Raw genomic sequence first — 27045 nt, forward strand, 5'->3', positions numbered from 1 at the left:
TGTTATAATACTCCATGCTTTAATGAAGTGGTAAATCAATAAAGTTTTAAGAAGTGGTGCTTGGCTTTAGCAGTGCTTATTGGAACGTGGGAGGGAGGAGAGAAACCCTCCTTCCTTTCCTCAGGGACGATTACAGATGCTAACGCTGGCCCCGTTCCCGCGCAGCACCTCGGGCGCCGCCTGACGGCCGCTGCGGCGCGCGGCGCGCAGCGGGGCCTTGTGGGAAGAGCTCGGCCATTGGCCGCCGCCTCCACGTGAGACGGAAGGCACGGATTGGCTCGACGCGCGGCGCGTCGAGGCAGAGGGGCCCGCTGATTGGCTCGGCGGCCTGACGGTGTCACCGCCCTGCGTGATGCGGTCACCGTGCCGCCGCCGCGCCCTCTCACCGCGGTTTGAATGTGAAGCGCAGCCGGAGCTCTCCGAGCCGCCGCCGCCGCTTGGAGGAGGCCGACAGGTGAGGTTGAGCCGCGCCGGCCGGCGATGCCGGGGGTAGGGCGGCCCCGCAGTCCGGCCGTCCGCACGGTCCGCAGCCGCCGCCGCACCGATCCGCTGCGAGCTCGGGCGCTGGGCCCGCGGCGCAGCGAGAGGCGCAGCGCACCGTGCTGGGGCGCCTCGACCCGCCTCCCGCGGGTCCGGATTGGCCGGCAGCCTTTCGAGGGCTCTTCTCATTGGCTCCCGAGGTTGCCAGTCGGAAGGCGGCGGGGGGGGAGGGCGGCAAGTCAGGCTGCGGCCGGCCGTTGCCGCGCGGGGATCCCGGGGCAGCTCCGAGCGCCTCCGCCTCACGCGGCGCGGGCGGCCCCGAGCCCACGGTGAAGCGCTGGGATGGACGCCGCCGGGAGCGGCTGGGCCGCGCGGGTCAGGCCCGACCCGAGGGGCTTTCCCGGAAGGCCCCTGAGCTGAGCGGCCGCCTCCTCGGGACAGCCGCGTGTCTCGGGCGGACCGCGGGCGGGCGGCTGCGGCGACGGGCTGTGGCGGTGCGGGACGAGGAGCCGCCTGCACGCCGGCACCATCCGTAGGTGCTGTGTGAGCAGCTGCCTCGGGTTGCGGTGGTGGGAAATAGGAAAAAAGGAACAGCCGGCGGGGGAGAGGAGCGGGAGGGAGGGAGGCGGCAGCGGAGGAGTCGCTCGTCCTGAGCCGCTGGTGCTGTTCCTTTACGCTGTCCTCCATAAGGATGCTGCTGGCTGGGGGCGGCAGGCAGGAACTCCCAGAAGGGAGGCGGGCGGGGCAGGGAAGGCAGTGTTTCAGGTGAACTTTTTGGGGTTTTTTGCACCGTATCTTGGGATCTCAGTTGTTCATAAATCTTGATGTAAACCAAGGGTGTGTTGTTGCTTATAGATGTAGAAGAAAAACTCACTTGTTAAAACTCACAGCCTTTGCAGAAGTACTTAAATAGGAACCGTGCTTATTGCTCTGATGGTCAACATAGAATAAATGTAAATGGGGTGGGAAAATTTCAGCCTGTCTTAATAAGGAGAAATTCCAGGGAATAAAAATGCATTTGGCTTCTCATTATTTCTCTAGTAAATGCTTGTGGTGCTGTTGGGAGAATAATGGGCAGCATGCAGTACTTTGGGTGTCAGGTGATGGTTGGGCTTTGAGGCCCTATGGGTCCTCTCCAACCCAAATAATCCCGTGGTTCTGGTGGTACCCTAAGCCATGTGCCTGCTGAAGTGTGTCTTAGTACTGTTCTGGTGTTACTGTAATTTTAATTATTCCAATTAAAGCTGTAAAGTTAATGAACCACTGTGGTAAGTATGAGAGTATGTGTGGGAGGATAGCTAGAGAGGAGTAATCTGACTTATTTGCACAAAGTTATTCTCTAATAAGTACTGCAGGTGAAATGAATGGCTGCCCTGATCTGGGTTCATTTTGCAGGGTGGACAAACTCTGGCTTTCTGCAGTCTTTCATCACTTCATTAAAAATTATTTTCAGTTGAGAATTTTGTAGAGATAGCATTTATTTGTAAATGGGCCTTGGCTCTTCAGTGCACTTCAGGTCATGCTGTTGGCCATCATTTGGGCCAAACTATTCCATTTTTTCAAGAAGGAATAGATTTCTGTGGGTGGCAGTAGTTTGTAAAAGCAAGCTCATCTTGTCATGGAAGGGTGAGAGATCACCTTTTGGCTTCACCTGAGTAGTGGTTCATTGGATGTACGATCTGGTTTTAGGGGTTTGCTTTCAGTAACCAAGACAATAACAGTCATGATGCATGTTTTGGTGTTTGTATTTAGCTAGCTGTTTTATTGGAGAGGTGTAGGAGTCCCTGCTTTAAGAAGTGTAGTCTAAAAAAAGCAGATGTGTGTCTTCTGTGGAATCACGTTTTGTGTATGTGGAGCTTATAGGGTAGATTTTCTGATCTGCATTAATAAAACTGCTTCTGTGTCGTAGTTTCTGCCAAAATGGAGCTGAGCGATGCCAATTTACAGACCTTAACTGAGTATCTAAAGAAAACATTGGATCCAGATCCTGCAATAAGGCGTCCTGGTAAGTGATTGTCAGCGTTTCCTCTCAGCTCTGCTGTCTGTCTGTAACAGACTTCAGCAGAAGTTTATGCAAAACTCTGCAGAAATTCTATACATCCTTCTAAAAAAAAAAAAAAAAAAAAAAAACAAAAAAACCCAAAATCTAATGAAGAATAGATTTACATATAAATGCATTTTCTATTTGCTTTACATAATTTTCTTCCTGAAGTTTGTACTGTTTTTTTTTTTTAAAAACAGGGATGTTGTTTACAACAAAGCTGGACTGGCTTCTCTTAGGTCATGGCTTTTAAAAATGTCAAGGAGGCAATATTTCCACAGCCTGCTTTGAATTGAGAGCTTTTGTTAACAGCAGAAGCATTAAAGAGCTTAGTAGTAAAGAAGTTACAGTACAGTTTGCTACTTGTCCAGTGCTTCTGTTCCTGTGGAACTCTGCAGAGGTGTTTGTGTTATTTTAAATGGACATTTGAGGAATAGTAGATCTCTAGTTAGGAAAATCAGCTCAGTTTTCTGTTAACCTTACTGTGTTCTCTTCCAGCGGAAAAGTTTCTTGAGACAGTTGAAGGAAGCCAAAATTATCCATTGCTACTCTTAACATTGCTGGAGAAATCACAGGAAAATGTCATCAAAGTCTGCGCGTCAGTAACGTTCAAGAATTACATCAAAAGGAACTGGAGAATTGTAGGTATTCCAGGCAGTATTTGTGCTAAGATTTAATCATCCTTTTAAGGTCCAATAATGTTTAATAACCTTGAGGAATACGTATGTGTCTGTACTTTGGAAGAGAAGATAGATGATACAGAAAATGAACACAGTGTAATTTACTGATAAGGGACTAAAGCCTCCTCTCTTGTTACCTGTTCTATTGGAAAGAAATAAAGCGAGGTGATAAAATGGGGAGGAATAAGTCTTCCTAATATTGTGTGTATCTTTCTGAAGAAGTACAGTATTCACTGCCCATTTAACTAAGTGTAATGTTATTCATGTTAAGATGATTGGAAAATGTCCATATGTGTGAGCTGACCTATTTGGCTGCTCTCAGTTGACACAGTACTGCAACCATTTCTAGCCAGGTCTGCAGCTGGAGGTGATGGTACTGATTTATTTTTCACGTAGATGCCTCTGGGACTTAGAAACCTTGTAAGTTCAACATGTGGAACTATCTGTAGGCATAAAATAGAAATATTGTCTCTTAATCTCATTTTATCTTTTGTTTTGAAGGTATCAGGCATTTTTTATTCAGTGCTTTCAGTATGCATGAAATGTAACTTATGGTGTAAAGTATTACAATTAAGAGCTCAGCTCCTTTGTGATGAGAGATTTCAATTGATCTTGTTTGTGCTTTGTCTCCTTGAAAGCACAATTTGCGTATCTGAAAGTCTCAAATGTATGATCTTGTTATATATCTCAGCTTGTGACTATTCAAGAGTTTGCATGTGATTCCCCCCGTACAAACATTGAAAAGTTACAGCAGTCCTTGCTCTGGTTATGTTTGGTAAAATCAGCACATTCACACTGGTGTGAAATTTCTAGGCCTTGGTGCTGATAATACTGCCTTTTCAGTCATTTCTCAAAAATTGCATCTGTGTTGTGTGTTTTAAGTAGAACACTCACAGAGAAGTGTGTGTCTTCCTTAGTGTAGATGACTGAAGTGATTCGGGATGTGACTTTGTGTTGGAGTAGGTGAAGATGCTATGCAGTGAGTGCTTCCAGAGGGCAGTTAGGATTGTCCCAAGCTTGCTTGAAGCCACACACACTATTTTGTCCAAGATTGAAGCTTTTTGAAGCATTTTTATGAACATAACCTTAAGGCTAGCTTATGTAGATTACATGGTATAATTTAGCAATGTTGGATTAGGACTGATACAAAGCACTGAGGAAGGAAAATGGTTTTGTCTACTCAAGCAGTTTGATTCTTTTTAAGTTCATGGAAAGATGATCAAAAAGAACGTGAGGAGGAGGACAGTAATGCTGTCTGGCTCCAAGCATGTTGAGATCATCAAATTACTTTCTGAATTGCTGGATAACTTCTGTGTTTCTAAACATTGCTGCTGTCATCACTGATAATGTGACTATCCCTGCTGGCAGTGGTTGCTGACAAGCCTCGGTATTTTACTTCTTTGATACAGATACCATAATTTACTACCTACCACTCAGCACTGTTCACTTGGCAGGATCATTGGCTGACTCTGAAAGGCACTGTGAAGTTTGTGTGCATCACCTGCACTCACCTTCCTGTCTAGTTGCACAAAATAAACCTTTGAAATTGGCAGAAATGAGGACAGACGAGGTTTGGAGCTGAAATAGAGGACTGGTGGTTAAACTCGTGTTTGTAACTGGCATATGTACCCTCCCTTACTGCTATTGAATTGCTGTTTGAAAAGATCACTGTTAGGGAAGGAGAAAATTAGTTAAAAAATTAGCAGCAAGGTGTAATTTCTTTTAGCTTTTATCTGTTGCTGCTGTGAAAGAGTCATTGTAGGCTTTACCAGATCTTTTAATTTCCTCATTGATGCAATGGTTTCAGACATTTGTACATTTGTCTTCTGAAACAGTGGGATTCGCTCAGTGCCCAGTGTGTACTAATGTGGCAGTGACTTAATTGTTGGTTTTGTTGTAGGTGGAGGATGAACCAAACAAAATATTTGAATCGGACAGGATAGCCATTAAAGCCAACATAGTGCCCTTGATGCTTAGCAGCCCGGAACAAATTCAAAAGCAGGTAATGAGGCAATTTCTGGTTGTGTCCATGAGGTTTTTAGAATGATGTAATGTGTCTGGAGGCTCTGGTTACTGTCAGAGCTGAGTTAGCTTTCCAGTGATGTCACCCCTATGCAAATAATTTGGAGTAAATTGTTTAAGTTAATTCTGCCCACTTTAAAATTTAAAAAAAACGTATTGTCAAATTCCAGCATCAGACAGTTAAATACAGTGAGACTGCATGCACGCGCTGGTTTTGAAGTGAGCTTTGTTGTGATGAAAAAGAGGAGATAGTTAACCCAATGATTTTTGAATCTGACGAGAACAGTAAGCATTCTTAGATAATTGTAACATTCGGCATGGCTGCTGTGTTTTTTGTAGTAAGTAGTGTGCTGCTGGGTCGTGCAATGGTTGCATTTCCTTTCCAGTTAAGTGATGCCATCAGTATAATTGGTCGGGAAGACTTTCCTCAGAAGTGGCCAGACTTGCTGACAGAAATGGTGAACCGCTTTCAAAGTGGAGACTTCCATGTCATTAATGGTGTCCTTCGCACTGCTCACTCCTTGTTTAAGAGGTATTGGAAAGCAGGGAATTGCTATGTGGGTTTTAGAAAAGAAAAAATTGTTTAAATCTGAATTTATATTCACGTATGTGGCTTTCACTTAGGCTTACTGGCTTCTTAGTAAGACTCTAAGTGGTTGTCAAATGTTGCACCTTTCATGGCCTTGATCTACGCTGTTTAGTCCTTATGTTTACTTGATAGGATTTGTTTCAAGGTTCATCATTAGAGATCAATTGTGTGCAAGTTAATTTGGGAATAAAAGTGAAGACTGTATTCCACTGTTGTGTATTTCTCCCACTCCTCAGGTACCGCCATGAATTTAAGTCAAATGAATTATGGACAGAGATCAAACTTGTCCTTGATGCCTTTGCACTGCCCTTGACAAATCTCTTTAAGGTACTGTTGAATGATTTCTGAAACAGCTGTGGTGTTGTGAATTTCTGGTTGTGAATGCCTATGAGAACTTAGCAACTCTTGAAACTGTTCATGAAGTTCAAGGAAATGAGACCTGACAGAATCAGTAAGAGGAAGAAAAGGAATTGTATTTTCTGCTTAAAAAAATACAATAATACTTCTCAGTGTCTCTTGTTGATACAGTTTGTGTGTGGGTTTCTTGACTGAGTTTTCTCTTTTTTTCTAGGCAACTATTGACCTTTGCAGCACGCATGCAAACGATGCCAGTGCTTTGAAGGTTCTCTTTTCTTCTCTCATTCTAATTGCGAAGCTGTTCTACAGTTTAAATTTTCAGGTGACTCTGTTTTTCTCATATTCTCGCTTTGTTCACATAAAGCTGTTATGCTTTGAGGCATTTGAGGCAGCTTTTAGGGCTATGCTTTATGGCCAAACTAAAGTAAAGATGGGGTTGACAGTAAGGATGGGGTTAATTAACACATTAGCTTGGCCGCATCTTAAGAAAAGCTGGAGAATCTGAAGCACTCGTGATAACAAGAAGGTGTTGTGTGGGTAACACTTAGTATGAGCTGTGAGAGGCAGGAGTCCTTTGCCTGCATTCATACACAGTTTGTTGTTTATTAAATGTGTCTGTTCTCATAAAAGTTCAGTCATGTAGATAAAAGTCAGCTCAGTAACTGTAGTGCTATGGTAGCAAGCAATCCTGGTATTGTGTAAAGTTGGTTTTTTATTTGTTTCTTTTTTGAAATGAGGTCTTAAATTCTAGCAGTAAGTGAGCAAACTGTATGAAAAACAGTAAAACCAGACACTGCTGAGGTGGTGTATATTTAGTGTTTCAGCATGAGCATGAGTCAGGAGTGATGGTCATGACTCAATTGCTCCAACATCTCGTTCTGTATTGGGCAAAAGAGAAAGCTGGAGCTCAAGGGGGAGCTTTTGCTATCTTATTCTTATCATACTCTGAGAGACAGATTAATCTTTGACAGTGTAGAGTGTAAGCAACTGGTATATTTGGAGATGTGCTCCCAAGTCTCCATCTGTAGGATTTTTACTGTTTGGTTGTTGTGGGGGTGTGAAAAGGGGATAGTTTTTATTTTGAAGGTTTGTTTTCGCTCTTCATTGTACCTCTGTAGATTAAAAGGTGGACACACATTACTCACAATGTGCAGTCAGATATTAAAATGTAGATTTATGCTTTTCCTTCACAGGATTTGCCTGAGTTTTTTGAAGATAACATGGAAACATGGATGACAAATTTTCATAGTCTCTTAACTTTAGATAATAAACTTCTGCAGACTGATGTAAGTACTGTATAAACCTCCTGCTTTGCCTTTGCAGAGTGGAGCCAACTGACTCCTAGACTCCTGACAACTAGAGTTGTGTTCTAGCTCTGAGCAGTGCAATGTTTCCTTTGTTGGGTAAATAAAGAAATAGAATGACTGAAAGGAAATGGGATTTGAGAGAACTGGCTCCATTGTCTAAGAAATGTGGAGCCTGCTTTGAGGTCATGTATTAGTTACAGGTTACAGTTATGCACAGAGATCAGCTTACAGGTACACATCAATGAAGAGCTTCTTTTGAGGCCATCTGCTGAAGTAACCTGATTGATTATTAGAATCACAGGGCTCAGGTTTTCTGTACCTCTCAGCTGGTTCATGTACTGTATTTTAGAAAACAGTATCTTAAAGAACTTGAAACCTTGGAACATATAAGGCATGACTTCTAAGTAGTTAAGCTTACCATCTGCTGGCTAATTATAAGAATTAGTAGTTTCACATTAATCAAAGCTCACATTCATTCTGTACATGCTTTCTGCATTTTAGGTGCAGTACAGTAGTTCACCAGGTGGTGGAACCAAAGAAACTATAAATTCCTTCCTTTACAATGTATAGGGGACATGATAAGCACATATTGTGTGATAGTTTCATGGTGGTTTCAAGCTAACACTGCTGCTAAAAAAGAAAAAGAAGCCTTGCTCATCTTTTCTCCTGCTCTTTTATTTTCCTGTGGGCTGTCACTCAGCACAAATATCCATGCAGTTTCACACTGAGCTGATTTAGGGAAGTGATATGCATTAAAACTGGAGGGTGGGCATTTGGGGAAGGGAAAGAAAATTGTGTTGATGGATTTTGGTGTTATTTTTTAATTTCCAGCACATTTTTCCAATTCACTTCACTTTGTGGCTCTATGAACATCTGTGCTGCTATGGGAAAGGAGAAAAAAGCATATTCTAGTAACTATCAGTTTAAAGTAGCCTTCTAGGCTACTTTACTTTACTAATATGATGCCTTCTAAGCATATTTTTTCAAAGCCTTGTATTATGTTTTTCCTATTGCATCTGTAAATTAATTCTGTTTTAAACTTCATCAGGTCTAAATCTCTTAAGGGGAGTAATACTGTTTGAAATGTGGATATAATAGCCTGCATGTATAATCTGTAGTACAGTTCCAGTACACATGGGCAAAATGGCAAGTAGGAGGGGTTTCTGAGACCTATTTAAGACATCATAAAATAATAGTGTATTTCCTTCAAATAATTTTAATTTGAAAGTAGCCTTGAAGTTTGGGTGTTTAAGTACCTACTTTTGTTTTATGTGAGGATGAAGAAGAAGCTGGGTTGCTGGAGCTCTTGAAATCTCAAATTTGTGATAATGCTGCTTTATATGCTCAAAAATATGATGAAGAATTCCAGCCCTACTTGCCACGTTTTGTGACAGCAATCTGGAATCTGTTAGTCACGACAGGTCAGGAAGTGAAATATGATTTGGTAAGTCATTATGGGCTAATCTTATCAAGGTTAATAATGATTTACAAATTGGTCAGTCGTGCTAAAGCTGTATGTGTTTTATGTGTGTTGTTCTAGTTGGTTAGTAATGCAATCCAGTTTCTGGCCTCAGTTTGTGAAAGACCACATTACAAGCATCTGTTTGAAGACCAGAATACATTGACAAGCATCTGTGAAAAAGTTATTGTTCCCAATATGGAATTTAGAGGTAACTTTTTGAGGTTTAAGTTTTCAGAGACACAATAAAATGTATCTAATTATGATGATATTTTGCTTTACAACATTGAGAATTTATTTTCTATGTACTTCAGTACTAGATTCAAAACCAATTTTCTGCAGCAAATCGTTATCTTGTGGGCTTTGTAGAGTTGTATGAATTTCTGTCTTGCTGTGATCTCAAATTGAAAAATATAGACAGTCTAAGCCATCAACCATTTTTTTCATGCTGGAAGTGAGTACCAGCCATGGATATATGGCCTACTGAATTGTAGTGTCTTTTTTTCCAAGCTTTGATAAACTTACTTTGATCTTAGTATCTAAAAAGCACTGAAGATGTCTTATAGTATTAAGAAGCTTCTTTCTAAATCTATGGCCGAGGAAGCCTCTTTTAAATACACTTAGTATAGAGTATGGTTTTGGTTTTGTTTTTTAAGTCAGGAATTGCATCAGCTTGTGAGTATGAAAGACTGCAGTTTGTGGGCCTGCAGGCCTGAACAAGAGTCTCTCTGGGTAGTTTCTGATCAATTTCTATGAATGATTGGAAAGATTAGTAACTTGGTAAAAAGGGTGTCATTATCATTTTTAAAGAATTTAAAATTTTAAAGAAATACTGAAAGACCTCAGTATTGAAACTCCTGTGTATTGTATATTTTCAGCTGCTGATGAAGAAGCATTTGAAGATAATTCTGAAGAATATATAAGAAGGGATTTGGAAGGATCTGGTAATCCACAGATTTATACTAAGAATACTTTGTCTTTAAATATAGTTCTAAAGAGTATTTTACTGAGGCTTCTAAAAATAGTTTTGGAACTCTAGAAGTTGGTGGGTTTTCCCCCAAGATATTTAATCCAGTTTTTGATCAAGTTTACTATCATGATGCACCCACTGCAGCATCTTTTTGCTTTGAACAATGTTTTTGTAGTTTCTTTTCTTAACTAGATTGATGTCTCCTGCACTGCGTGTATTCTTGTTTCAGCAAACATAGCCTCTAAATCAACACTGAGTAGTATCCATAGTTGTGTATTTAGTTCCTATGTGTGTAAATGACACAAGGAGACTCTGTCTATATTTGGTAGTCTGTTGTGTTTAAACTGGAAACTCTGACCAGTTTTGCATACAACTCCACGATAAAGCCAGCTAGGCAGCAGCCTTTGTGTGCTGGCACTGTTCAGACCAACACAATAACTGTCCTAAAAACACAGTGCTGTGCTAACAGCTTGATTTTCTGTCTGTCTTCAGCCAGGTCAGTGCACAAATGGACTAAATCTAGATCTGTATGACTGTTCTGTGCCACTGATCTGCTGACGTGGTGCTGACTGACATTTTTAGATGATTGAAGCCTTTTAGTAGGTTTGAGAACTTTCTGTATGTTGGAAGTAGAGGAAAATTACGTTTGAACTTTCTTTCGAGCAGACATGTTATGATGCTTATCCAGGATTGGCTGCATTACTGGTATTTGTGAAGCTTTTATGTGTTTGCTATTTCTGTTTTTAAGAGAACTTAGGCAAGAACAATTTGTGTTCCTCTGGGACTCCTTTAGAAACATACTCTGCATTCTGTTTTGCGATCTGTGTGTCCCTCTGTTAATGTATTGTATTTTGGCCAGCCTTTTTTTTTTTTTTTCCTCTTTGGGACAGGGGATTTTTACAGATGTATTACAGAAATGAACTGTTCTGTTGCAGTGGGCCAGCAGCTGAGCACCACGCAACAATTTGCTCAGTCCCCACCCTGCCAAGGTGGGATGGGGAGGAATAGAATGACCATGAGTGAGAAGACGAGAAGTTTAATTAATGGAAGAAGGTGGAAGAAAACAGAGGAGAAAGTCAGTCTGCTTGTGGAAAGTGGGATGTGATAGACACCCAATGTGTCCCCAGGCAATGGCTGCCTCTTTCAGATTCCCCTCCCCAAAGCTTTTATTGCCAAGCACAGTGTTACGTGGCACGGGGAAAATCCCTTGGCCCATTTAGATCAGCAGTGCAGATTGTGTCCATTCCCAACTTTTTGCCCACTCAGCTGATTTGCTGGGAAGGCACAACAGGAAAAAAGGAAACACTGGCACTGTGAGTACTGCTCAGCAATAACCAAAGTGCTGGTGTGTAAGCAGCGTGCCTTTAGTCACCAGCCCAGAGCACATCACCATACAGACTGCTGTAAAGAAAATAAAACCCATAACCACCAGACCTGGTGCATTTGGACTCATAATTAGCAAGGCAGTAAAAAGCCTCCCTCCTTGTGCTTACTGAAACCTTCAGAGAGCAATGGGACCTGTGAATACACACACAGTATGGGTTGATGTCCATTCCTCCTTGTGTTATACAAATGATTTTTACTATTACAATAAGTGAAAAAAAACTTAAATGTGTTGTTAGGCACTAATGTGAATGTTGCAGTAATTAATATGAGCTGTGCCTGTCCCTTGAGAAGCTGTAATTACTGATGCATTTTTAAATTATGTTTATTAGTATGAGAAGCTGTGCAATTTGTTATACCTAAAGAACCTTTTGTTCTTATGCAGATATTGACACAAGACGCAGAGCAGCTTGTGATCTAGTCAGAGGCTTGTGCAAGTTCTTTGAAGGGCCCGTGACTGGAATTTTTTCTGGATATGTTAATTCCATGCTTCAGGAATATGCAAAGAATCCATCTGTTAACTGGAAGCACAAAGATGCAGCTATATACCTTGTTACATCATTGGCATCCAAGGCTCAGACACAGAAGGTACTTAGACATTATGTTTATTTCAATCCATATGCATTCTAATACTATAGTGCATTGGAAAATTTATGCATTTTTAAAAATTCTGCTTTAAAGTGAGAATAATTGGATTTGTAATAGTTTGATGTTGATGAGATGGAAAATTGTCCATAATATATGGACACGATCTATGGAAGTGTGATGGTATCTGATCTTCAGATAGATTGGATGAAATCAACAACCACATGTGGTCATTTGACAAGTCTTAGTAATATGTATGAAACAGTATTGAGGTAGAGTGTGCCTCAGTAATTGGTAAGGCCAAATTACAGAAGTGATCGGTGGTGTTGAGCAGACAAGAAGGAATCCAAGTGATCCTTACAATTCTTGCCATTATATTTTGTAATATTTCTTGTTGGTTGAATGTTTATCGTCTTGAAAATAGCACATGAACACAGCTACTTGGCTGGAAATGGCTCTCAGGACTTGTCTGGGAGGAGGTAACTAAAAGGTTGAACGTGTGCGAAAGCACACCTCAGTTAGACTGCATTTATTGTGAAACAGCAGCATTGTACCAAGAGCACCTCATCCTGTACTACAGATGTAATTACTGATAGGTACTTCATGTGTTACAGGGCAGGTCTCAGTGGCTTTACAAAACAGGCTTGAAGCAAACAGAGTAAAACGTTTTATAGCCTGTATGGAGTTCTGATAAAAGTTCTCAGTCCTGTAATACTGCAGTTGTGTATTGCACAGCAGTGGCTAATGATTGTGGTGGATAAAGTGAACCAATCTTCAAGCAATTAGAACACTGCTACATCGTACCTCTTATTGCTGTTCTGTTTAGTGCCAAATGTGGGATAGCATCATTTAGAACACTTGATTGGTACACATATATCCATCTGGAAAGCCATTTTTGCCTTTTTCATGTGATAAAATGGAAGTATTTCTTTTAATTTTGCAGTTCTAATTCAGAATCGGAGTTTGAGTCCTAAACTGTTCCTTCTGAAAATGCAGTCATGTGGGGCTGGGGGAAGGATCAACTGAATAAGTTGCTGGTGTTCTCTGTCTAAAACTTTGATTCGTTATTACTGTTACACACTATTATTAATTAACTCAGGGCTTTGAATTTGAAGCTCAGTAGTGTTATTGCTAAAACCTGATGCAGAAAACGATCGTGGGAAACATGCCTGAATGACAACATCTATAAAAAAGAGCGTGAGTGTTTTCTCTTGTTTTTGTTTGTTTTGTTTTTTCTAGCATGGAATAACACAGGCCAATGAACTTGTTAATCTGACAGAATTCTTTGTGAATCACATTCAGCCTGACTTAAAGTCAGCCAGTGGTAAGTTTACTGTTAATTTTCACACGTTATTTTGGGCATGTTTAGAGAAGCTTGGCAGTGACTGCTGTTTCTTAAAGCTCAAGCACAAATTAAAATGTGGTCCTGTATCAGCACTGTCTCTGAGACACAGGGCTTGTTTACACCTGGCATGTGGGAGGTGATTCACATTGGTTTGGTCAACAGTGAGTGAACTTTTAAACAAAGGTGGATTGCCACGTGCTGTTGGCAGGATCAGAGCATGTATGTGCATGGCTGCTATCAGCTGCTGTGCTGTAACTTGGTGAATCAGAGTAACTTGATTTCTGTATTTGAGACTGTATGCAAACTCTTGAGAAGTTAAAATACTGAATTCTAGATTGTGGCTTGCATCAGCATGTGTCAATGTGACTACAGATGTCTAGGGTTAAGCAACATGATTTTATACTTGAGCAATTATCTTATGATGTTTGGAGGGTAGTGGGTTGTATTGGAATCTGCAGTTGGAGTCTGTTATCATCAGAGCAAGAAAGGGAAATGTTATGTGGAAAGGGTTGGACTGTATGTTTAATTTGAGAGGGTAGTGCCCCCACAGAGATGGATAAGCAAACAAACATAGAACTTTGTCTTACCCCAGGGGTGGGGAATTCATGACTTAATATCACTTTTATATGTAGAATGTGCTCAGAAATTGTATTTATATGAAAAATTGCATATTTTCTCTATTGCAGTGAATGAATTCCCAGTGCTAAAAGCTGATGGTATCAAATATATCATGATTTTTAGAAATCAAGTAAGTTTTTCTTCTGTGGTAAAAAATAGAAAAGAAAAAAAAATACATACAATGGCTAGTTACTTTATTTATACTTGCCAAGCCTCATATATCTTACTTGGCTGTATGGTAACTCAACAGGTGTTTGGAATTTTTAGTTTTGAAAGTAAGTGATTCTGCAGCTATAAATATCAGATGGACATGCAGTCTGTATGCTGTCCATATGCTACCAGAGCACCAGATACTCAGAACTGTGACCTACTCAGATGTTCTAGCATCTAGAATATTCATCTCCATACGCTGGATTGCAGTAGTTGTTAGACTTTGTCTTTTACTTTTTTGGATTTGTGAGATACTGTAAGAAAATACATTGAGTATTATTTATAAATTTTGTATTTATGCATCTATTTTGAAGTACCTGTCATTTTTCTTTTTAATCTTGATGTTTTGTTTTATTTTTAACTATCCAGTAAGACAAAGTGAAGTGCAATATATGCTTTTACAACTCTAACATTGATGTTCTGGGGGAAAATACAGAGATTTGGTGTGATTTAGCAACCAGAGCCTTCTAAGATTTCTTCCTCTGCCGGGTTTTCAGTTTGTAATTGATGAGTTCAGTGATTATGCTCTGGTATTGAATGATCTGCATTTCTATGTGAAGTATATAATTTATTGATGTAATTTTTTAGGTACCTAAAGAGCAACTGTTGTTATCTATTCCTCTTTTAATCAATCATCTTCAAGCAGAAAGCATTGTGGTCCATACTTATGCAGCACACGCTCTTGAAAGGCTGTTTACCATGAGAGGGACAAACAATACCACACTGTAAGTTTTCAAACAGAAGTAAATTCATTACTATGTAGTTTTTAAGCATTGCAGATGAAATACTGGTAGGGGATCTTTCATTTTGTGGTATTGTGATATTGTGAAAAGCTTGAATTTTGTGAATATACTTCATAATTAAAGCCCTGTGTTCTTCTTACAGCATTACAGCTGCAGAAATGGCACCGTTTGTAGAAGTGCTGTTAACAAACCTTTTCAAAGCATTAACGCTTCCTGGCTCATCAGAAAATGAATACATAATGAAAGGTAAATGCTGCATGAGTCTCACGCTGCGAGAGTTACTTTGATAACTTGAGGTAAAGGCTTATAGCCATGGGCTACTGAAACTTCAGCAGCTTAATTGACTCAAACTTGCTGAAACAGTATGCACAGCCTGCAGTTATATACCAGGCTGTGTTAAGTTATCTTTGAATAAATGCATGAAACAAAAAAGAAACACCAAGCATTAATGGCACTGTGTCAAATGGCAGTAGTGGTGCTCAGGATGGCTACCTGAGTGGTGTCAGCATGAGGTTTGGGTGATGGTTGGCTAACAGTGTGTCGCAGTGTGAGAATTTGCAGAAGACTTATCTTTTTACCTTGGACAAGTTGCTCAGTCTTCTGTGCCCAGTCTGTAGAATACAGTGTGACTTTGCTTTGTTGTGATTATGGATTGATTGCCCTTGTATACTTTTAGCTCTAAAAGATTGTAACTTTCTTTTTATTTCCAGCAATCATGAGGAGTTTTTCTCTGCTACAGGAATCCATAATTCCATACATCCCTTCTGTCATCACACAGCTTACACAGAAGCTACTGGCTGTCAGTAAGGTAAAGAATGGGCCATGTGAGCAAAATGTTCACGTTTTTTACTTCTTAGAACAATCTTTATAAAGAATCATATGAACTTTGTCTGCTATTAAAATACTGCATGTTGTTCAATACTTTGACTAAAATGTGTAAAAGGAGCCCTCCAGTGAAATTCATGTTCTCAAACATAGACTTAAGGAATAATTTAGAATACCTTCATCAGCTATCCCAAAAACTTCTTCTACGTACAGTGTAAACTTGGCTGCTAAGTATAAAAATTTTGCTGTGAAGAACTGACAAGGCTATTACACAAACAAGATATTTTTTATTTCCAGTTTTTGTTACACTGTTACATAGAACTGTTGGTTCATGTAGAGCTTCTAAAAAAAAAAAAAACAAAACTTGTTTGCTTTGAGGTATTTAGGAAAACTTGTTTACGCTCTTAAATTTTGATGTTTGCTTTTATCTGTGGAATTAACTTCATCAGCATATTAGTAAGGCATGGTGTCCTTATTTTCAGTTGCTCCTTTAGGCTTCAGTTGAAACAATAAATACATTTTGCAAAGTGATTCACTTGGCGTCGAATTCAAGTTGTTTGTTCATAACTTGTTTTATAGAATCCAAGCAAACCTCACTTCAACCATTACATGTTCGAATCGATATGCTTGTCAATAAGGATAACATGCAAAGCAAACCCTGATGCTGTTGGAAGCTTTGAGGAGGCTTTGTTCATGGTGTTCACTGAGATACTACAGAACGATGTGCAAGGTAAGTAAAAATCAGTAATTCTTGTGCTCCCTCTGCTGTGACTGGTTGCCATTGTTTACATTCTGGCAGTTTTCTTCTGTAGCACAGGAAACTCAGGTGAGAAGGCAAGGTTTTCAGTCTTCACCAGCACTTCTAGGAAGCATTTATGTTGTTCCATAGGGTACATAAACTGTACCATCATTGTTCATTTTGTTTAAAAAAACACATTGTATTTTAAAAGTATCTTAATTGCTACCCCCAAATCTTATTTTTGCTGTGTTTCTAATGGTTTATATTCCATGTTCTAAAAAAAAAAATAGAGAAAATGTGTCTGCATAGATGCATACATATAGTGTTTGCAAATGTTTGCAGCAATGAAATTTATTTATTCCAAGCTTTATTTATCAGAATCTTTGTATTAATATCCTACAGTTGTAGGCTCAGCCAATAGATACATGACTCTTATGAATCTGCAAGTGACCATTTTTGTTGAATTTCTGTGTGTTGTGATTTCTTTTGCAGAGTTCATTCCATATGTGTTTCAAGTGATGTCCTTGCTTCTGGAAATGCACAAAAATGAAATCCCGTCATCCTATATGGCACTGTTTCCTCATCTACTTCAGCCAGTGTTATGGGAAAGGACAGGAAATATTCCTCCTCTGGTCCGACTCCTGCAGGCTTATTTAGAGCGAGGTGCCAACACAATAGCAAGTGCTGCTGCTGACAAAATTGTGAGTTGGATTGATGGAGCAGCTCTGTATGCCTCCTGACACGGTGATTTAAGATGAGATGTTAGAAGGAGTTTTTTCCTCAAGTGCAAAGCTGAACTTGTGCAGCATATATTTGTATTTTAAACTTAAAAAAAAAAACAAAACAACAAACCTTTTGAGATGGGATTGGGAGCAGGGTCCACAGTAATATGCTTTTATAATTTAGGATGTAACTGCACTTAGTTTATTCAGACAGGTAAAGTTCTCTGATTTTCTTGTCTTGCCTTGCATCACATGGAACACAGTGGATCAGGAAAGCTCAGGGATTCTGTTTGGAAGAGTCACCAGAAGCATGAATGAGGAGGAGTCAAAATATTGGGAGTGAATTCTGCTGCATGATCTGCTGTAGTCAAACCTGATTACACAATACCAATGATGAAGCAAACATGCATTTACAAATTAGCTTTCTTGTTCATTTGATTAAGACTATTTTTAATACTTAATGGAATATCATTTGGTACCAAGAGAGATCTATCTTCCTGCAGAAAGAGAATACTGTTTTAAGTTGTGAAAGCTTTTTCTTTTTGTGTATGTTTTAGATAAGATCCAGACTTCTGTAAGGTCATATATGAAGAACTGTTGTGTGGTGTTTTATGTTTGCTTTGCTTGCAGCCTGGGCTATTAGGTGTGTTCCAGAAGTTGATTGCCTCTAAAGCTAACGACCATCAAGGATTCTATCTTCTAAACAGTATTATAGAGCATATGCCCCCGTGAGTATGAGTTGACATTATTTATATTCAAAACTAATCTGTATAGACTTTAATAGTTGGTATGTTTGTACACTTCAAAGTTAATTATTAACAATGAAAAATGTCACATTTGTCAGTAAAATAAATTTGAGTAATTTTGTGCATGTTTTCTGTAGTATGACTTCTGGTAAATTCTAGTGTGGCTTGAATAACTAATGTTTTAAATTTCTAGTGAATCAGTTGACCAATACAGGAAACAGATCTTCATTCTACTGTTCCAAAGACTTCAAAATTCCAAAACAACAAAATTTATTAAAAGTAAGTCTATTGCTTTATGAAGAGCTTCAGTGATACCAACAGTTTAGAATGTGGGGCAGTACCAAATAAATATCCAGTCACGTCCTTTGATTATGCAGACAGAGAACAGTGAGCTCATAACATCAGTGATTTGCTTTGAGTTATTTGTGCAATCAAGGGTGGTACATGGGGCAGTTGCCTCTCAGGGCACATCTATTTCATTGAAACTAAAAGACTGAAATTAAAATGAGGGGAAAGACTTCCATATTCCCATCCACTTCTGTGTGGTGTATATAGTTGTGTTATTACTGTTAAATATTCCATGCACTTGTGTCATCAACGTGATGTAAGTTTGGGAATAGCTTTTCTAACGCTTCATAGTTGCTGTAAGGGGCAAAGAGGCTGAACCTTGTCCTAGCTGTCTTACCTCTAAGTTTTAGTGTATTAGAAAAAAGGTCAGCAGCTTTTGACAAGCTTCATGGTAGCTCGTTAATGTACTTCACTAAAAGTGAACATTTACAAAGATTACCATTTCTGTCTCCTTGGAAAAACTTATGTGTTTTTCTGCTAACTCTAACCTTTTTCTCATTACAGGTTTCCTAGTCTTCATTAACTTGTACTGTGTAAAATATGGAGCATTAGCTCTTCAAGAAATATTTGACAGCATACAGCCAAAGTTAGTATGATTTTTATTTCAAACTGCTGTGTAGCTTTTATCTTTCAAAACAGAAATGGTTGTCTCCATTAGCTAAAGTTGCAGAACACATTTGTCCCTAAACTGACTAGCCAGACTTTTCTTCTGCTGTAGTTCACTTCTTTTTTGAGTTGTTTTTCTTGTTCTGATCTGCTGCTCACAGTTTCTCCCTCATAGTTTCAGATCAATAATCTCCTGAGCAGGTCATAAAAAGGGAAGAGCGATGTTTTCATTCTTCTTTTTGAGAAAAAATTGTGCTATCAGATTTCTACCAGGCATCCACTATGACAGGGCAATACCATAACAGATTCTGTTTTTCTTTTTCCTGGTGACTCTTACTGTGTCTTTTTTTTGTTGTCACTGTGAAGCTGACGAGGCTTTCTAATACTTCTTTTAATGTCATAATAGGATGTTTGGAATGGTTCTGGAGAAAATTATAATTCCTGAAATACAGAAAGTGTCTGGACAAGTTGAAAAGAAAATCTGTGCAGTTGGCATTACAAAAATATTAACAGAATGCCCTCCTATGATGGACACTGAGTACACAAAGCTGTGGTATGTAGAACACTTCTTCAAGTTGAAGCTACTTGGTTTTGAAAATGTGAGCTACTCAATTCTGTTGTGATTTCTTCAGGCCTGCTACCATTTCAGGCTTTTCACATCACTTCTTCTCAACAAATCATGGTCAAAGCAGATGCCAGAACTGGTTGGAGATTTTTGTGATAGCACTGACTGGGCTAGCTAGAATTGCTTTCAAGAGAATAGACTACTTGTTTTTAGCTTGTATTGTTTCTGAAAAGCTAGGAACAGTTTTAGTTTGTGGCTGTTCTGTTAGTCAGGAGACCCAAGCACATAACCTGAGATAGATGCTGTAAGATCTTTGTGCAACAGAGAATTCTGTGAAAAGCTATCTGGGGACAGTGACCAGCAGTCTATGTTGTGAATTCTGAATTTAGAAGTGGGGGAAAATGTTATTAGAGAAAAGGTGTGACCTACAAAACAATTGCTTTTTTTGGGGTATGCTACATGAGAATTTCTCCTGATCAACAATAAAGGCATTGTTTGTGCTTTTAATATGAGCATCTGTGTTATGCTTCTAAACTACACACATCCACGGCTCTCCAAGTTCAGCTCATATTAGGCTTGCATTCTCAACAGCTGATTGCAGTAGTACCTGCAAAGAGAAGATTGTTGAAAGAGTTTTAAATAACTTGAACATTCCTTTAAAATCTGTCCTTCCTGGCATGTTTTTGGCATTCTAACTTTCTCCTTGCGTCTTTCCATGTAGGACTCCTTTGCTGCAGGCACTCATTGGCCTCTTTGAGCTGCCTGAGGATGACACTATCCCTGATGAAGAACACTTCATTGACATAGAAGATACTCCAGGATATCAGACTGCATTCTCTCAGCTAGCATTTGCTGGAAAGAAAGAACACGATCCTGTAGGTCAGATGGTGAACAATCCTAGAATTCATCTGGCACAGTCTCTTCACAAACTGTCTACTGCGTGTCCAGGCAGGGTAAGTGGCTTTCATACATGACATGCTGATTCCATATTGCACAGAGAAGAAATGCTTATTTGACAGTGAGTCTTTTCTGTCAGTGTATGATAACGAGCAGACTGGAGTATGTTCTAATCAGAATGCTAAGTATTGTTTTGTATTATTCTGTCATTGAATATAGCTTTTGTGTGGTTTTTCTTAGTAGCCTAAGAAAGGCTAATATTTTCACAGTACTTACTTTAATGATAATCTTAGTATGCCATTTCTCAAACAAAAATTTCTCACGAAGGTATATAGCTTAACACTTGTCAGCAGTTCAATTGTTCGTGTTCAGGAAACTTCAGGCAACTTATGTGGAGTTGAAGTTGATTATTTTCAATTAACTATTTCAAAGTGTATTTGTTTTCAATATTTTTGATAAGTAACTGGGAGATTTGAAGTTTGCTGCATCCAAATCTCCGCTTTAATGACTGATGGTTTGCTAACCTTCTTTCATATTTAATTCAGGTAAGCAGTATATAAAACTAAATGCTGTCAGCATCAGGAATTTTAATTCCAGCAACTGCTTTCAGTGAAAAACTGTTGCTGACAAGATGTCATTTGACTTTGCACTGTATATTGGCACGGCAATTAACAGGGTGTAGCAGTACTGTAAGTTACACACAGATTGATGCTTCTGCTCTGTCGTATTTTAAGGTTCCATCCATGCTGAGCACTAGTCTGAATGCAGAAGCGTTGCAGTATCTCCAGGGATACCTCCAAGCTGCAAGCGTGACGCTGCTCTGAGCTGCGTGTATTTCACAAGCAAGATCAAAAGCTGTTTTGTTACACAGAAAGTTGACACTGACTTTTTTTTTATAGCAGCGCTCAGACAAAATGAAAAATGCTACTTGAAAATGTATTGCAGAATCCATCTTGAAAAAGATAAATGTGGCTTTAAGCAGAAAGAATTTGGTGGTGTGCGTAATCATAGGTAAAAGGTGGTTAACTTCCATTCCCAGTTTAATTTCCAAGGGAGGAGTCACAGTGGTTTGCTATGGGGTTTATTTGAAATCTGCAGCATTTGGATAAGTTTGAAATGAATGGAGAGCACTGGCTGTAGAAACTCACTTCGGTCACTAAAATTCCTTTTTATTTTGATGTTGTCCTTTGTAATTCTTTTGTCTTTCCTTAAACTTTATCTAAATTGTGAATAAATAAGAAGTACTTGTTTAAAATGCCTGTCACTGTGCACTTACTGTTCTAGAAGAGTGTAGCTGGCTTTAAACAAAAAAAAAAGTATTTTAAACATAGAATAGATTATAAAATAGTGAGAACGTGAGGATTTTTCTTTACCTTATGTAATAGCTTAAATATATTGTATGTTCACACAGAACAAATATGAAACTTTGGCAGAAGATCCAGAGCTGCTATTACTCTTGATATTCATCAACAGGTGCACCCTTTCTCCTTAGACGTGGCAGTGTAATGCAGCAAAAGCAAGTAATGTTCCCTGCCACAGTGGATATTGGTCTCCCAAGTGGATTTTTAGTAATGTATCAAAACAGGAGCATTGATCTTGTTTAGCTAGGGTGTTCTCCCTGTCTCCTTAGTAATATACTGATTAGATGTGGTAGCCCTGAGTTCTAAGTGCATCCATATAATGTTGTAGTTACGGTTGATGAAAGGAGACAAGTTCAGTGCCTGAGCCTTACTGTGTTCTCAGATGGTCTGGGCACCAAACTGCTATGCTGTAGGCTGGTAGAGCACTAATACTGCAGGGATGTATGTACATTTAATTACAGAGACTGCAAGACTCCTGAATAAGAGTGAAGTCAAACAGATATATATATATTTTTTAAGTTACCTGACCATGTAAACCTGCAGTTGACTTGAATCAGTATTGGGGTTTTATGGTTACAATGCCAGATAAAGCTGGGCATTGCATCAAGAAAGTTACTGAATTTACAGAAGGTAAAACATAAGTCACAATCATATTTTTTTTCAGTTCTTTAATATCTGTGGCTGCCATGTGGGAATGCATGTTGGCCATCTCTCTTAATGTGTAAAGCAAAGAGTTACTTGTCAGACAATTAATTTAAACTGCTTAAGTGCCTAAAAAAATGCATTAAATGAATCGACATGAACAGGTTTTCTTGAATCTAGTCCGTAATTCAGTGTCAGACTGTCTTTGTTTATAGGTATGAAGTGAAAGCAAGTCTCTAGAATGAAATAATACAATGATGACCGTGAGAAGCATTTGCCTTAATGCTGGTGAGACTGTGATGAGCATTGCAAGTTTGCAGAAGTGCTATGCAGAATAAAAATTTCAGTAGGTTGAAACCATCTGGGAGAGGTGTGTGATGTTTGCAAGGAACTGAATGCCTACCTCGACTGTCAGCGTTAATTGAGCTGGGAATGTCCATAACCTGCAAGCTGAGAAAAATTCTCAGGTTGTTGCCTGCTCCACAGTTTGGCCTTTCCTTTGGATGACAGGGAGAACGATTCTTCATGCCAACCTCAAAGAATCAAAACTAAATTGGTACTGGTTGTCATGTAACCCTAATTTGACATGCCACCTTGGCATCTAGTCAAGTAGTGTGTGTATGCAGTGCAATATTGAGGGGCTGACTGTGTTAGATCATCCTCGTTCTGCAGTTAAAGTGTGATTTCTCTGAGGGACACATTGCTGAGTATTTAGAGTGAACACATTTTTCTTACTTTACTGGTAAGAAAGGATGTTGGTCAAGGTGTACTGCAGCAAGCCCAGAACCTTTCTGAGAGGCAGCCAAGGAAAAACTCTCTTTATCTTCACATTCACAGTATTGCATTTCCAGCAAGGTGTGGCTTTTTCTTGTTGGACAGACATCTTGTGTGATTAAGTGCCTAAGTGACTTCAGATCAACAGATCCTAGTGGCATAACTGTCCTTCAGAAGATTCAGAGTTGACTAACTTAGACTTTGTGGCCAAGGCACTGTTAATGTTATGTTGTTTAGTCCTGATGTATTCTGCAGATTGCAGAAGGCATATGAGTGTTTATTTACAATGCTTAACCTTTCAGGGAAATGACATTTTCTGGTGTAGTGCAGGCACAAAGATCATCTCTTCTTCAGCGTACAGAGAAATGTTGATAGCAGAGCCCTCACCTTTATTCAGGTGGAAACCTTATTGCTACTTCTGACATCTCCTACCCTCAAGATTTAGGAGGCAATGTTCCACACAGATTTATCTGTTGATTTTAATGGAAACTGACAAGCAAGGCGATAACAGTTTTCAGAAGACTGATGAACTTCTCTCTGCCACTCATCAGTGTATTCTTTATTACACTGCTGGACAAATACCAGTTCCTTCAGAAAGCTCTGACTGGGAGCACCTCCTGTCAGTGGATCTTCTGAGGACCTGTAAGCATCTGCTTTGATTTCAGACAACTTCTGCACATCCTGGAACTGTGTCTCCAGTTCTCGCTTGTAACCGATAGTGGCAGTATATGTATTCAAAGGAAAAATGATTACTTCTTTTTGAATACAAAATTGATAAAAGGACAATCTGTTTTGCATCCCTTGACACCACAGAACTAATCTACTGTCCTAGATTATTTGGATTATTTAGTTTACGTTCTCAGTTTCTAAATACTTTGTCTTCTGTTACAAAAGAAAAAAACGGAACACCTTATTCTTTGAAACAACAAAAATCCCACAACCCTCAAGACCACTACATTCTTTTTTGATGGGCTCTGAATAGACCAAAATGATTCCAGCATTCCTGCAATGGCAGCAGCACCCACTAATACAAAGTTCTGTTTCTTTTTTTTTTTCATTTACATGTGTGCTGAGGTAAAAGTCATCCTTCCAGCGAGCCAGAGCATTTATTCTAAGAATTATCTAATGAGTCCAGAGTATGTTCTTTCTCACAGCTGACTTCTGCTTTCAGAAAATTCTGTTTTCTTTAGGCTCTCAGCAGCTTATTTGAAGGTACCTTCCACCAAGCTGTACTTCTTTGATTGCTGAATGTACTTCTGCACTTGTTCCGTGACCCTTCAGTGAGAACAGCCTTCCTCTAGTGCTTTCAAGGACGGGTCAGATTCAAGCTGTTAGAGCAGTATTTCACAAGAACAAAATAACCAGAGGGCACTGTGTGAGATTTCAGAGCTGCTCACAGCATTCTGTTTACGTTCTTTGCCTTCCCCCCAGGTTCACTCATTCCCATAGAAGACAAGCGATTTTCCCTTTGTCCTGAGACTGCACGCTTCATGCAGTCAGAAGTGCAGCTGAGATGCTGGCAAAGGCATCTGAAAACAGTTTGACAAAACTTTGAAAGAATCAAAGGTGTGTTCCCTGCAGTACAGCAGGGACACCTGCAGCTTGGGTAATGAAGTCAGGCTGTAGCAGTGTGGAGGTCTGGGTACCGTGCTGTAAGCAGTGGAGGTGGTTCATCCCATGCCCAGTGCTGTCTTCCCCTTGGGATACAGCTACACATTGTGCTCCAAAGTAGACTGTTGGTTTTCATGTCCCAAAGCTCCCAACGTCATACGCCGATTACTGTCTTAAAATAGTTACTAAAAAAAATCATGTTTTGTTTTGCTGATCCATCAGCCAAAAAAAAAAAAAAAAAAAGCTGAGAGGAAAAAAGTGAAACAGAATAAATGCTTTATTTTCCCTTACTTTCCTACCCCTATTTATTTAAATGAAGTAATCACTGCCTTACTGTAACTTAGAGGAAACGTGGTTATAAGGACAGGCAATAGCAGATATAATTGCTTTAAACCAGTTTCGGATCACCCACAAAAGGTAGAGGTCACAATCAGGTAATAAAGAAGGAATTGCTTACCCAGTTCTGAGGATTGGGGCTCACCACACACTCTAAAGGAGGTGATTTCTGAGTAGAGATACTTCTCTTGCTGCTGCCAGCCCTGAAATGAGGTTAGGGATGCCCAGATCAAGGAGGTGAGTTGATTCCACCTCTGCTCCCAGGGCTGGCTATGGCCCTTCTCCAGGTGCTCATATGCTGGTTCAGGCCGTGACTTAACACATCCTATACTGAGGTGTTCCCAGGAGCTACCAGCCAGTACATGACAAACCCAGTAGCTTCTGTTGATAGATAGTTCAAAGTGACTAGAGATAGGCCTAAAAGTTTTATCTCAGAGTTATCTTTGAATTCACATGAGGTCAAAGCTTATACTGGACTTAATGTTTTGTATTCAAGATGAGATTAGAAATAAATACATTATTATTGTGAAGTAATGAATAGGAAGGGAAGAAAAATATTTTGTTACAAATGAGTCAGAAAAGCAGAATGAAAGGGGTTTGTTGGCACTCGTTGGCGTATTTAGCTTTCCTGAGTTTTAACTTCCAAAAGCTGTGAAGAGAAATTCATGCTCCTTTTTTTGTGCCTGATATAAGGGATGTTGTGAAATAAGTAACAAAATACATTAATAACAAAAATCAGATTTCTATGTGAACATCTGAAAATACTGAAATAATACGGTTGTGTCTTTCATAGAAGAAATGAAAGTTTCAACTATCTCACGAGTTGTTAGCTGGAAATGGGCCTCTGTCCTGTTTTGTTCCAGCTGCTGCACTAAGAATGGAAAAGTCTTCAGTAACATTTTTCAGTAAGTAATAATAATAATGCAGGGGTAAATACCCTTCAACCAGAAGGACAAACACAGTGCATGTTAGAGGTGCCAAGCACTCCTCAGACTACATGTGCATTTGATTAGAATTGTATTCAACTTCATAACGTGGCTGCAGATGCTTTTTGTCTCAATCGTGCAGACTTTACACTTATACAGACCTCCACCATTTTCCAGGAGGAAAAAATAAAACTGAACTTGTAGTGAAACCCAATGCAATAGAGAAAATACTTTTGTATTTCTCTCTCTTCCCCTAACTTGCTACAAAAATCTGCACAAAAAGCTGTTTCTGTTATAGACAACATTCAGCCTTTACAGTAACAATTACACAACACTGGAATTTCACTTCCTTCTGAAGTTTAACTGTTGCTGGAATAGGATCTAACAGCACAGACTGTGATGCAACAGACCAGAACATACAAATAGGTGTTTCAACGTGATATGGATATATACGTCTGTGTGCTCGTATACCAGAGAACGGTTTTTAAATGCTACATTGTCAGTGGATTTGATGTGTCTCACGTATTTTCTTTATGGTATCTTTGGAATCCATACCAGTATTAAATACAGACATGGATATGGAGCTTTAGATATGTTTTTTATTTCTCCTTTGTTTCTGCTGACATGGTGTCGTTGTGATTCTCGCCACTGGACATGAAGGCTTTTGCACTTTCAGTAGAACTAAGTTACCTGTGTTAGGTCAGTGAATGCTGTGGGCTGAATGGCACTCTTTTATTTTTCTGAAAATGGCATAAATTACTGGCATGCAATTTAATGATGCCACGGGGTTTAACTGCAACCTTGTAATTTAAAATGTATTTTTCACTATTAAGAAAGATAAAATATTTCTAAAGCAACAAGTTCTCACATCTTTTCCTGACCAGTAAGCCTGACCTCGCGTGAGCGGGACTGCTTAGCAGCGTGCAGTGCGAGCTGCTTATGAAAAGCGGGTGCATCGCTTAAGAAATCACGCAGGCAAGGAAAGCGCTGCCTTTAAAACATCTACGCCTAAGGACAGCGCGCACCAGAACCTGAGCGGCACTGCGGGAGCTGCAGCGAGGAGGAAGGAGAACCTTCACCGCCTCGCAGCCGGGCGCTCGGACAGCGGCGGGCGCTGCTGCTTCCACTCCGCTTCGGAGAGCTCTGCGACGCGCAGTG

The 27045-nt window shown here is 39.7% G+C and overlaps 1 protein-coding gene across 3 annotated transcripts; it reads left to right on the top strand.

The window, feature by feature from the left end:
* Positions 1–322: 322 nt before the first annotated feature.
* Positions 323–24826, top strand: CSE1L (chromosome segregation 1 like). Of its 3 annotated transcripts, none has more exons than XM_031590488.2 (25): positions 323–454; positions 2390–2485; positions 3020–3162; positions 5102–5203; positions 5610–5755; positions 6049–6139; positions 6384–6491; positions 7363–7455; positions 8753–8920; positions 9017–9146; positions 9814–9879; positions 11674–11876; positions 13113–13197; positions 13905–13966; positions 14635–14771; positions 14932–15035; positions 15500–15597; positions 16194–16344; positions 16846–17054; positions 17706–17803; positions 18015–18100; positions 18674–18755; positions 19182–19328; positions 20062–20293; positions 20972–24826. In XM_031590488.2, the coding sequence occupies exons 2-25, from the start codon at positions 2401–2403 to the stop codon at positions 21059–21061; spliced, it is 2916 nt and encodes a 971-aa protein (XP_031446348.1). In that variant the 5' UTR covers positions 323–454; positions 2390–2400; the 3' UTR covers positions 21062–24826. The 3 variants fall into 3 exon arrangements, with proteins under 3 accessions (XP_031446348.1, XP_031446359.1, XP_031446352.1); XM_031590499.2 differs by lacking the exon at positions 323–454 and adding an exon at positions 736–1016; XM_031590492.2 differs by lacking the exon at positions 323–454 and adding an exon at positions 736–1012.
* Positions 24827–27045: the final 2219 nt, after the last annotated feature.

This window comes from Phasianus colchicus, chromosome 17 (assembly GCF_987193195.1).
Source record: "Phasianus colchicus chromosome 17, bPhaCol1.hap1.1, whole genome shotgun sequence".
Taxonomy (NCBI): Eukaryota; Metazoa; Chordata; class Aves; order Galliformes; family Phasianidae; genus Phasianus; species Phasianus colchicus.